Source organism: Centruroides vittatus, unplaced genomic scaffold (genome assembly GCF_030686945.1).
Source record: "Centruroides vittatus isolate TY-2023 unplaced genomic scaffold, ASM3068694v2 scaffold_3293, whole genome shotgun sequence".
Classification (NCBI taxonomy): domain Eukaryota; kingdom Metazoa; phylum Arthropoda; class Arachnida; order Scorpiones; family Buthidae; genus Centruroides; species Centruroides vittatus.
The window spans coordinates 751,305-764,883 of record NW_027122702.1 but is presented as its reverse complement, the minus strand read 5'-3'; the positions used below and the strand labels follow the sequence as shown (position 1 = coordinate 764,883).

At 27.4% G+C, this 13,579-nt stretch overlaps 1 protein-coding gene across 1 annotated transcript; it reads right to left on the bottom strand.

Moving 5' to 3' along the window:
* Window positions 1-1,945: 1,945 nt before the first annotated feature.
* Window positions 1,946-12,374, bottom strand: LOC136988338 (toll-interacting protein-like). Its single transcript, XM_067286220.1, has 8 exons — window positions 12,284-12,374; window positions 8,036-8,203; window positions 7,620-7,753; window positions 6,532-6,580; window positions 6,301-6,453; window positions 5,874-5,982; window positions 2,681-2,763; window positions 1,946-2,605 (listed from the first exon to the last, which is right to left on the bottom strand). Exons 1-8 carry the CDS (start codon window positions 12,332-12,334, stop codon window positions 2,489-2,491), a joined length of 864 nt encoding a protein of 287 aa, XP_067142321.1. The 5' UTR covers window positions 12,335-12,374; the 3' UTR covers window positions 1,946-2,488.
* Between the last annotated feature and the right edge of the window lie 1,205 nt (window positions 12,375-13,579).

Sequence of the window (13,579 nt, the reverse complement as noted above, 5' to 3'; positions counted from 1 at the left end):
AATCTGTGGGTTTTTGTTACACCTCGATTACGACTTCCTCCTTTGGTGAATTTTAGCGTGTTCGATGGCTAATTATTTCATTCGAGCGTTAAAAATTAAATAATAAAATCGTCCTAAGCGCGATCGATGAATGTTACGCCGATAACTAAATGCCTCGTTAGTGAAGTGAAACGTCATTTTTCTACTTATAGAAAAATTGTTGGGTAGCGCTTTTGTATTATCAATTTTAAATAAATAAATAATATAATCCGGATTGTTTTGTGACGTAATCCTTCGTCATCACAACTTTACAATATTGTTTTCGAAACTTCCATTTACGTTTAAACAACAAGATACGAAACGTGTTTCTTAACGGCAAAAAAGGTCTTGGGTGGAGTCGCGTTTTTATCTCACCCACACTCTCTTTCCTAACCGAAATCCGCCACTATATATGGAAATTTTAACTCGTTTTATCGGTTTAATAAACTTGAACCTTTTTATAAAGTCTTAAATCTGGAAAAATAGATTGATAAAATAAATTTGCATAAATTTTTAATCGCGATTTTAGCACGCGCATTTGTTATATTAATACTCGGGCGGGTGTAAAAAACACAAAAATTAACATTAGAATTTGATTTTTCTTTAAGAAAAATACCAGAAAAGGGTCGCGAAATTTTAAAATAAATATAATGCGTGGGAAGTAACCTTCCAGGCGAAACGAACTTTTCTCTGCCCACTACTGTCTGAGGTCGATTACCGGCTCCACCCTAAAATTAACATCTGTCCAAATTTACGACTACTATCCGAAGAATAACGGTTATTCGGGTTTTATTTATATATTTTTTGAGTTTTCGGAGGGAAAATGATTTAAAATATAATTTAAAATTTTTTTAAAAAATTAATTTTTTAAGAGGATGCTAAGCGATCGAACTGCCACTCAACAGGTAAATTTGAAATGTGAAAAAGTTGCGTAATTAAAAAAAAATAAAAACATTGAAAATTATTATTTTTTTATTTGCGTGTTGAAAAATATTTAAATTTCGTAATATTAAAATGAAAGAATGCATTGAATTTTCTATTGAGAAAAAAAAAGATAAATTTGAATGTTTATTAATGTTAATTACGATCTTAGAGAAGTTTAACGACTTCCCGAAACGCAACAATCGTCCTTGAGTTTTACATTAAGAAATATATAATGTTCCAATTACATATTTTCCGAATGCAGTTTTGATTATTCTCTTTAACATAATTTAGATCTCTTGACCAAAAGGAATAATAATAATACGAGCGTTCTATATCCAACATTCGCATTAAGTTAATGCAACATTTTTCGATTCTATTATTATAGAATATGAAATTTAGACAAAAAGAAAAAAAAAACTAGGGGGCACTTTATCGATCCGGCCTGTTAAAGGCAATATACATTCGGGCGATCCAATTATGGTAATCTGTGGGGTCGACGTGAAGATGGTCAAGCTCTAACGACGCCCCTTTGTATGAGTAAGAAGTGTGGGCATTACTTCGCCGACAGACTTTGGATCTATTAGAGTTTAACGCGTTTGTTCCCACTTTCCATAAACATCCGCCTTTCATTTAACATTGATAAAACTTGATTTCCAGTCGATTGCCTTTAATTTATAAAAAACAAATGAAATTCTAAATATAATTTAGGATTATTTGGTTGAGAACATGTTCTAAATTACTCTTAAATCAGTAAAATTACCGTAAATATTCGAAGAATTCCAAATATGTGAAGTGTGAGAATTAATTTAAATAGCATCTTTACACAATAGGTTCCATACAAATTATTGTGTAATGATTTTAATTTAATAATGTGAAGCTTTAATGATAAAATTAGAAAAGTTTATTTGAATTAATAAAAAAAAAAATTATGCTAAATTTGTATAACAGGGTTTAATTAGGTTTAAAAGGCTGCAAATTTTATGGCTTGCAAACAGTAAAAATGTAAACTTATAAATGTATAATCTTTATTTTCACACACATTAAGAGGTACATCACTTAAAATTGGCACGAAAACATTACTCTGCAATTAAATACTTGGAAAAGAACGGTGACTAAACGATGCAGAAGTGGTGCTCTTAACGACAGTTTGGTATGGTAGCAGCTATGCATATTCATAGTTACAACATACTTTAAAATAATTGGAGTTTACAAAGCTAAATCATTAATTTCTTGATTATGAAGCTAATATGTATACATTATATTTTTTTTTCAAATTAAATGATGTTCCTACTTTGGTATCAAATACTTTACATATCATAAAATTCTTGTTTACGTACATCGAGTTCTGCATAATGCTGGCTTTAGCTACTAAAAACATTAAGGGAAACTGACAGACATTTAAACCGGAAATAATGTACAAGATCAAATACTTACAAGATAATTAAATTATAAAATTTATCCATTTTTGAAATAATTAAACTGATTGGGAATGGCCCATATTAAGACCGGCGATCGATTTAAATTACAACTTTGTACAGTGCTAACTTCAGCTTTCCGAATTCATCATCAGTAACGCATTAATGGTACTATTTTTATTACCGCGATTACTCTCCATGACTGTCTTGACCACTTCTTTGTCTATATTAGGAAACATTTCATGAACCTGCAAGAAAAGAAGAAAAGATTTGTAAAGTGGATCTTGACGAAGTCTCTTACTTTTCTCATTCTTCAATTTCACCTGTTTAATGTCTTCATCCGATATCTGTACCGGTACTTCTGCTTGAACACCTGGTTGATTAGGGTACTGAGCAACGGGATAAACTAAAAATGAGAAAAAAGTTTTAATTAATTTAAGAAATATTTAAATTTTATAAACAATCGATTTGGAGTGAAAATAACAATCTTATTTCTCGTAAGTATAAAATAGTTTTTCAAACAAGCACCAACATAATTTCCAAATCCAGACATCACACGTTGACTCATCCATCTCCTAGTTTACTAGTATCAGTCGGCAGTGGAGGTCATGCCAAGAATTGCTTTGCATAGCCACATGACCTCCATAACTGCCACAAGTACGTAGGAGCCATTGCATAGTTAATGTTAAAAGGTTTAATGAAAAAATAATGAATTATGATATTTAGGATATTTAAAATTTAGATTTAGAATAACAAATCAATTTTTACAAGTTAGACTCTAAACCAACAATTCCTAATAACTTTTAATGAAACTGACAACCATTATTAAAGGAAGAAAATTCAGGTTTACATTAAATATTTTACAAAAGGAAGGAAAACTTTTAAAACCACATCTATATAAACACACACACACCAGTATATTTATTTTGACTGTTAGGAAGGCCAATTTACACAAGTTACAGAGCTCAATTTAATCAACTCAAAAGTGAAATACCTTAATTCAATAAAGAGAGGAGAAGCCTCTTCTTTATAATCACAAGTTTAAATCCATCCCTGTCAGAATAGGCTTGGATTTAAATGGTTGATAAGTAAATCATGTGACAACTATAAATTCAAAAATCATTTTAGAACACAAAACTGTTTTGTCAGAAGAGTTTAAGAAACTTACTTCCTACGATAATTCAGCCTACTTCAACAAGTTCTCATATTCCATCTCATTTACATTATAGATACTTTTAGTTTGTTTAGTTTAAAATTTTTAGTTAGACCTGTGGTTTCTAGTTATATACATACATAAAACTTAGTAGGTCTTTCGCTATTGATTTCCAAATTAGTTGATACAAATGTTCTCATACATTAGTAGAGAGTAATTTATATAAAAGTGTTTTGACACACATTTTCTTCTTCAATTTATGATAACTGAAAATATCACAAAGGCATCTGATGTGCAATGTTCTCTCAAAGCTGCACAGCCGCACACAAGAATTTATGTGCCGCGCAGATGAGTATGCACACTGATTTGAATTGTTGTTTACTTATTTCTCACTCTGTCTGCAACATGATTATTGCTACTAATATTTCAATTAAATATATTAAATCATTGACAAAAGATAATATTTTGTATGGAAGTATGTTTTAAAATGAATTTTAATCTCTACTTTATAATTAATTATTTTAATTTTTATAGGAAAAAATAAGATTTTATGTATATGCTCAGACAAATTTTTGCTCAGAGAAGTATATGTTCCACTCATCTACAAAAAAAATTTGCATTTAGAGGGAACATTGCTGGTGTGTCATACTTCGAATAATTGTATTCAAGCATATTTTTGTTATAGGTCACTTAGTGTGCCAACTTTAGCACCCAAAGCCTTCTATGGCTCTCAGCCGACTTGCACTTTTACCCTGGAATGGTATGTGTGCATAAATATAACATACACAACAACCTCATATACTTAATGGTAACAGCACAAGTCAGCTGACAGCCATAGAGGACTGCAGGCACTGAAGTCATAGATAATTGAAATAAAAAAAATATATCTGACTTATAAGAAGACATTTTTATTTATTAGTGTTTAGTTTGTTTAAATCATTTAGCCTAAGATTCAATTAGTGATATATTAATAATTACCAAGTAAACATATACGTGGTACGATCCAAAAGTTCGGGGACTGCAGTAATCTATGACAACAAAAGCATGTATTTGAAATTACAGCGTATGAAATGGATTCTACCAAACCACCTCTACGTGTTCAGGTTAATTTCACCCATGTCGTGATTAAACCGCAAGCGCTGCTGTTTTTTTCCAGAGATAGTTACCTTTGTTCTGCGACGTAATAAAAGTGGAGTTTCAAGAACAACCTCCAACATTTCGACTTTGCCATGGTAGAATCACCGTACACCTTTCTTAGCAATTTTAAAGTCTCCATAGGTGTTTTACCTAAACGCTGACAAAATTTAATGTCCACTTTTATTACGTTGCAGAACAAAGGTAACTATCTCCGAAAAAAAACAGCAGTGCTTGCAGTTTAATCACATGACATGGGTGAATTAACCTGAACACATAGAGGTGGTTTGGTAGAATCCATTTCATACGCTGTAACTTCAAATACATGTTTATGTTGTCATAGATTACTGCAGTCCCCGAACTTTTGGATCGTACCACGTTATAAATGTTACATGGATAAGTAATTATGATAATTATTTTATTTTGAATTAATTAATTTTTATAAAGCTAATAATTACTAAATAAAACAATTTACAAATTTTGGCAATAAAAAATTTAAATTTAAAATTAAAGTTATAACTCAAACTGCATTTATTTTTATGAAAAATGAAAAGTGACATAACATGTCACCATGCAATTGGATGAATAATACTGTAAACACAAGAACAGTTCTCTAAATGATTCATTTTATCTCTGATACATTAAAAATATTACGAAACATTTTGATGGTAATTAATTAAACTCAATTTTTTCCTTAAAATTTGGCAATATAAAAATAATTGCATTGTTCAATTAAATAAGTTATTATTTTAAGCTTTTTTTACTTCATATTTTATTAACAATAATCTTATAAGTTGATTTAATTCAATGCTTTCTATCAATAAATAACTTTAAAAATAAATCTTAAGATCAATTCTGACAAATTGAATTTATTTTATCACAAAATTAGAACGATGACTTCACATTTATTTCGCCATTTATTTTGAAATTAGCATGTAATTCAATTACAACTTGCCAACGGTTTAACGAAACATATTTTATGAAAGAAGTTAAGAGAAAAATTCAAAAATAAAATCATGTAAAATCATTCTGTGAAATTTGAACAAAACCTGATTCATTATAACTAATCAACATTCACCATCGCATTCGGCAGCTGTTAAACATATAATACAAATTACGTACGCATGACCAAATTACATGAAATTGCAAATGCGCTTATTCTATTATTGCTATAACTGTTAATAACTTAAAAAAGAAGGGATTTTACCTAAAAACTAAAATTTACATACCTGGTGCATAATAAGGCATAGCATTTGGCACCACGCTGTAATAAGGAACTGGCGTAGGTGTCGTAACCATCACCATGGGTTGAGGACAAACCAGTGTGCCAGGAATAGGCTGTACAAAATATTGAACATTTCTAGTCCTTGTTTTAAATGGTATAAAAAGAGGAATAGGGAATATAAAAGGAAAACACATCATAACTACAAAATTTTAAACAACTAAGTATACAATTGACAATATTTTCAAGAGTATTGCACAATTTCTATGACATAGACTTATCCAGCTACACCTACAGCTGGCAAAATGCCAGATGTTTAGTCATGTTGCAACTGATAGAAAAAATAATCTATACTAATAAAAATTAATATAATTCCATTTAAAAAATTTAAAATTTTATATCTAATTATGAATAGTTAAAATAATTCTACTCACCACATAATTTAGAACAATATTAATAATTCCTTCCTTATCTTCTCCCTGTTTTCCAGTCAGAGGAAACCACTCATTTACTGTTTCGCCATTAAAAACTGATTCAGGTATAGGATACTGTCCCCAAGCTATTTTCTCATCTAAGCTGAATGCACACTGTTAAAAACCATTTATAAACAGTTTATAAACAAGTAAATTTCTTTTAAGTGGATACAAATTTTAAAATTATCATACCTCATCATATATATTAACAGAAAAGGTTTTAACCCCAGGAAATAAAAAGCTAAAAAAAAATAAATAAATTTTTTTTAAATGAAATCTTTTATTTATCATAAAATTACTTATCTGCAATAAAATTTCTAAATTATCAAATACAGCTAACTTATCAGTTTTGCTTGAGTATTTCTAGACTGAAGAGATACATTATTTTATTCAAATTGAAACTATTACTTCGTAGAATTAAGTGTCTAACATTTTACATAAATCATTTTAAATAAACTAAACAATTTTTACATAAAAATTTACACAAGGAACAATTCATTAAAGCTGTAATTTCAATCTCTGTTTTATCCTAATTGGATAAATTAGGTCACAATCCGTTTTGTGTGAGATATGACCCTCTATTATTTTTAAAACACCAAGGTCATTTTCCTTACATTAAAACAATTCTTAAACATTATACTTAACTCTTATTAATCTTTTTTTTCATTGGCAGAAGAGAAAAATAAAATCAAAAAACACTCAATTTAATGGTAATTCTTATTTAATAAAATGTACAAAAATGAAAAACATTGAACTATTTTTAGAACTATTTGTTCCTACAAAAAATCTTAAATTAAAAATCAGAATTGTTGTTATTAAACCTAAATATCTGATAATTAAATTAATGATTAAATTAAGCATTAATTATTATCCTTGTACATACATTTTTAAAAATATTTTTGTTATTGTTAAGTAATGAAGGCACTTTCAAAAATGTACTAACATGTTTTTGATTGTTTTTCATTTAGAAAATTCTATTAAATGAAAAAGTTTTCAATAATGGAAAGAAGGCTCTGTGTAAAGACAGCTGGACAAAAGTGCCAAATTATAATTTTGCTTAGTGGAGATTATCTACTAAATTTTTAGCTAAAAGTGTGGATGAATTTGCAGACACATTTTCAAACTAAATTTTTAAAAACAAATATAACTCCATCATATAAATCTCATTTTACTATATCAAGAGTTAATTCTAAACACACACATACAAAGCAAGAGTTTCTTAATCAACTAATTATTTTAGTTAATTAACTTATTTTTAAAACATAATTTATTTTTCCCACCAGTGAAACATTTTGTTCCAGCGTGGATTCTTGGCTCCATTGTAATCTGTGTGGGTTTCATATACTGTATGCCCTATGCGAAGACGAACATAAGGATCCATTCTCGTAACTCCATAGTTCTTGTTCAACTTTGCCTGAAATATTTTTGTTAGTCTGAATTATCCAATTTAAAAAGCTGACAATTTTATAAGATATTCTACTCCACGTCATAACTTACAATATTAGCAACCTATCAATTTACTCATTTTCATTTATTTCATAGAAATAAATATAATTTATCATAAAATTGTGGACCATACAACATAGTCTATATATTAAAAAATGCTTACATGAAATAAGAGTACTTTTTAAAATGTTTGTAATAATTACACAGCTTAAAAATCTATTTTTGTTTTGAATTCATATACATTTATTACCTCCGATATAACAACACTTAGCCTTCCGGTCACATTAGCTGGAGCAAAACTTCCTCCAGAAATCTGATGCTGTAATGCAACTGCTGCTTGCTCATCTGCTGATAGTTGTTGCTGTTGATCGGTGGGGGAAATACGAAGAAAATCACTGGGCAGATCGCCAACCATCACCTGAATAAAATTTTATAATTAAATATTTCACAAAATATTTTTCAATTATATGTAAAATGTTATTACACAGAGTTGTTTATATTCTTAAAACTAAATTTTAAAATAAGTAAAAATGCAATCAAATTTAACTTAACATTTTTATCAAAATCAATTTTTAGTTTTTTATTCAAAAAATTATAAATTTTTATAAATAGAAAATTATAAGGTTTATTAATTTTTAATGCATTACTCTAGATGATTTTTGTTCTATTCAATAATAATTTAACTTTATTGAAACTATTAAAGAAAGAAAACAACTTAATAAAATTTATAAATTTATTCTGTTGTTAAGGTTATTTTTAATTAAATATACTTTTTTTATATATCAATAAAGTTAATAGGTTGTTTTAAAAGTATACTTTTCAAGGATTTAATCTCAAATTTCTAGAAAACAAAATGTGATCACAAAAATCAATTTTTAAAATAAAATCAAACTACATACACTAATAGAACATATTGTTTGTGGATGTGTATTTACTTTGCACGATAAATGCAAATCTAGCAATCTAGAACTCTCTTATTAATTTGATAAATAACAAAATAATTCATTTCTCTTCTTAGATTTGCTACAGATACTAAAAAATATACTGAGAAATTTTGCTTTGCCATTTTATTAATGTAAAAACGAGTCCCAGACCATTAACGTTCCTTGCTCCTTTATAAGAAAATAATAAATGAAACAAAAATGGCATAAATGACCAAATACATATCTTCAATTAATATCTGGTACGATTGACATTTTGATATAATATGAAACCAGAAATTTAAGAATAACTGAATTTACATTATCAATTTAATATTCCTTTAAGCTTGGAAACGTGAAAATATTGTATCGTAAATTTACGATAATCTTTGTCACACTTATGGCCATATTCACAACAGAGATCAAGGGTGACAGTTAAGGTCAACCAATTACCATTCACTTTACTTTTAGTATGAGAACACTTAATGATTAAACACTAATAAGTCAGTATATAATGCAAATCTTACAGTTTTTCCAGTAATTAACAAAATATATAAAATAAATACAAAGTATATATTTTTATATTTAGAGTTAAGAAAGCAAATATTACAGAAATTTGTAAAGTCTTATATAATGTTCTGAACATTTTAATTTTACACTTTATATTAATTATGCAAAATTTCAATTCAACCTTATTTATGTAAATTGTTTCATACTTGGTTAAAATTTTAAAATCAAATGAAAACACAATCCATAAATTTAATCACAAATAAACTTCTCAGTTCAACAAAGATATGGACATGCTACATTATTTCCTGTTAATGTATTGATGATAAGCAAAATTTATAATCTAGTTTCCAATGTTCTGCAGAATAATGGTGATGATGATGATGATAAATGTTTTCTTAAAAAAATTCTTATAACGGCTTAATTTCTTTATTGTTTAATGTATTTCATCTACAAAACAGTTCACAAAAGTATTTTTAAGATAGAATTACAGAATCATCTTTGTGAATAACAAACAGGTAAAATCATTTATAAATTTATATAAAAAACTAAAAGTTCAGCTTTAGTTTTATTTATGTTTTTGTGACTAATAAAAATTAAAACATTAAAGAACCATAGCAATAGAAGGAATCAAATCTATGTCAGCTTACTAACTAGAAAAATGTTCACAAATGTTAACTAGAAAAACATCTGTTTATGTTAACAACGGTGTTATCGAATGCAAATTCCAAGTACAGTAAAAAAAAATTACTAATAATGTAAACATTTAGAGTTTTCTAGTATATTAAATGTTTATGCTTACTTCTTAGAAGAACTGAATGAATTTGTAATGATCTTTATAAAATGAAAAAGGGTATAAGATATTAATAATTACAGAAAGTTAACTAAATAAATTGTTACTAAATTATTTATATTTCTCCTCAAATCAGTAATTATTGAAGATAATATCTAAAATCCTTAAATCCAGTAAAAATAGAACATTTATTAATGGAACTAACATCTTTTGACCATATACAATGGCAATCTTCAGGTTCTAGAACAGAATTACTGAATAGAATAGGAAGAATGTTTGAAATTAAAAACATACAAAAATTACTAATGTACAAAGCAAGTCACATGTAAAGGAGTATAAACAGAAAAGATTCTATTCTAGAACCTGAAGATGGCCATTTAAATAGTAGAAAACATTTGTTCTGTTAAAATCAGTAAAAATAGAATGTTTATTAAGGGTTTTTTTGATATTAATTTGTTAATACATCTAGTTTGAAGTTTTTTCATTATTGAACATGCATAGTTCAAATATTTTGACTATTTAAATTTACTTATTTTTCATTAACTCATTTATTTTCTAGTTCTTAAAAACATTTTTTTCAATTTTAATAATTATGTATCTCTTTACATGATGAAAGTGGACATTTTACACATTAAATTTTTTATATCACAGTTCAAATTCATTAATTTTTCTTATTTTATATTAATTCTCCTTCTTTTGCAAAAAAAGAGGAAATGGAATTAATATCTAGTACAGAGAGTTTAATATTTCATAAAAAATTTTATTATCGTTATAATAGTGAATATGTGAATTGTTTAATCTGTATTTATGTATAGTACAACAGATATTCATTATTCAATAATTTAACAATATTAATAATTAAATAACATCCTCAAATAATCTTAAGTTTATTGTATACAAAATTTGATCTGTTAAAAACGTTCTTAAATTACTTGCATTACTATACATAAATAAAACACTAATGTTTTTGTATTGTGTAAGGTAATAATTTTTAAAATGTAACAATTGTTTAATAGCAAGAAATGTCAATAGTCATACCCAGATACTTGCTTACAAATAATGCTTAAACATCATTCATAATTCACAATTCATATTTAATTTTTTATTAGAATTGTTTTATCTTATTACAAAATAAAGACAAAACAATTCTAATAAAAATTAAATATGCCATACATATTATGAAAGCATAATAAATTCATAATTATAAATACTTTGTTTTTAATTCTTTCCGTCCTGTAGGCACTTTGGATCTACGATGAATGAACTGTCTTCTATCGGGTTTGCAGTTGCACAACCAGATGGTAAGGAATGGAAGTCTAGATATTTGAGTCAAATCGTTCATAAAATTTCTGAGATTCCGACCCAGATTCAAACTCGGATCCCCCAGAGCAACAGGTTGACACCTTTACTGCTTTACTGATCAGGCCGTCACACCAAAAGCTTCTCTTTAAACATTTATACTTATATACAATTATAATCATTTCATCTGCCGATAAAGTTCCTTACACCAACTTTCAATCTAACAACCGATTATTATTTGGCATACCGGTTAATGGGCCATATAAATTATTCTTATTGAGCATTATTTTTTAAAAACTTTTTTAATATTTAAATGCTAAAAAAATGATTTAAACTTCACAGAATATTACGCAAGAGGATATTTCAAGCTTCAACAGTTTCTTGTAATGAAGAAAAGAAACTGGAAAGTTAATACACAAATATAAATAATAGTTTAATAAATAGATATATGGTATTTATTTTCACACTGTATCTGTATCTTCCTCTATCTAACTCTTCTAATTAATAACAATACATTTTATATTATACTATAAATTTTGTTTATAATAATTTCTTTATAAGGAAAACAAATGTAAAGTGTTTTTCCTTGTATATTTTGTATAGGAAATGGTAGAAGGTTACTTTTATGTAATTCATGTACAGTACATAACTCCTACCAAATATTATAACATGTAGCAACAGTCTACGTAAAGTACAAGATAATGATGAATTTATGGAAGAGATAAGCAGATAATGATATAAATTACAGAAATATTCAACAAATACGCATCTTAAATCAATAAAACTGTGGATAATTCTTAATTAATTTATAAAACAAAGCTTATCCATTATCAAGCATGGACCTAATAATATTTTATGTTGAGCATAAATGATTGTGTACATAAAAAGACTTTATTATAGTTTACATATTTGACTGGAAGATTCGAGATTAAGAATACAGTTCTTATAATAAATTTTAGATAACGTAAACGTAATTTACTTGTTTCCTTTTCTCCTGTACATCAATCGTATTTACTCCTGACGACGCCATCTTGGACGTGTTGCACTCTTCTGGCGCAGATCGATGACTGTTGATATGACAACAAATTACGTCATGATAAACAATAATCGTATTTTTCAATATTTCTTTATTTTAATAGGTTTTTAATATGTTTCATTAAATAATAAATATTAATAATGTATTAGAATATTTTATTTTTGAAATATTAAACAAACTTGGAACAAGGAAATCGAACTTGGACTCTTCTGAAAAAACGAATAACGGTATAAAAACGCGCAAACAGGTTTTAAAATACAGTAATTTAATAAAAATAATAATTATTATTATTATTTCTATTTTATTTTAGTTAAAAGTTTAAAAAATGTTCGTTTTATATGAATATTAAAATTAATTATTTAAAAAAGAAAAAATTTTATAAATATTTTGAAAAGAGTTGAAACTTAAACGATATGTATATTTGTTAGTTCTTTGTCTAAGTACTTTTTTAATGCTCTATCCATCCTGTGTACATTAAGGAAGCATTGTTTTCAAGGCCACAATGGCAGTGATCGGATGGTGAGAGACGAGGCCCGACATATCGGAGATATGAAAAATTCTTGACGTTTTCCGACCTGTCCAGATTTGATCAGGAATCACCCAGAGCGGTGTAGGCTGATGCCTAAACCGATTCAACTATCCGATCAAAGTACAGGTACACCACCGAATTTCCGGCACACTTGTTTCCAGTCTTGACGGATTAACCATTTTTCACATTTGTATTTGTGGCCGGACTGATTTGATGATAAAAATAGAAACCTTAACTTCATTAATAATAATTTTTCAAATTTCTAGATACAAAAAATACATTAAAATCTTATTTTTCAAGAGGGTTTTTCACTGTTAAGATTACAACTACTGCAGATAGCAGCAGTCAAATGAGAATTTTCTTCAACTTTAAGGAGGGAAGTAACCTTCAATGATACGAAAGCTTGATATACGATTTTATCATAGTAAATTAAACTCAGTAAACACAATTTTTCACCTAAGAATGGTGTTTTGAATGAATTAAAAGTTTAACTTATTTTATCTTTCGTTGATCTTTAATAACAAGCAAGAAGACAACACTATGTAAGCTTATTTACAATATAATATATCTTTACTCTTTCAATAATTATTATAACACTTAAATACCCGGAGAAGCCATTTTATTTCCACATTAAATATTGTTTATAATGTAAACATGCAGTTGCTAAATGATTTTCCAGCAGGATCAAACGTTAAAAATATCTGTAATAA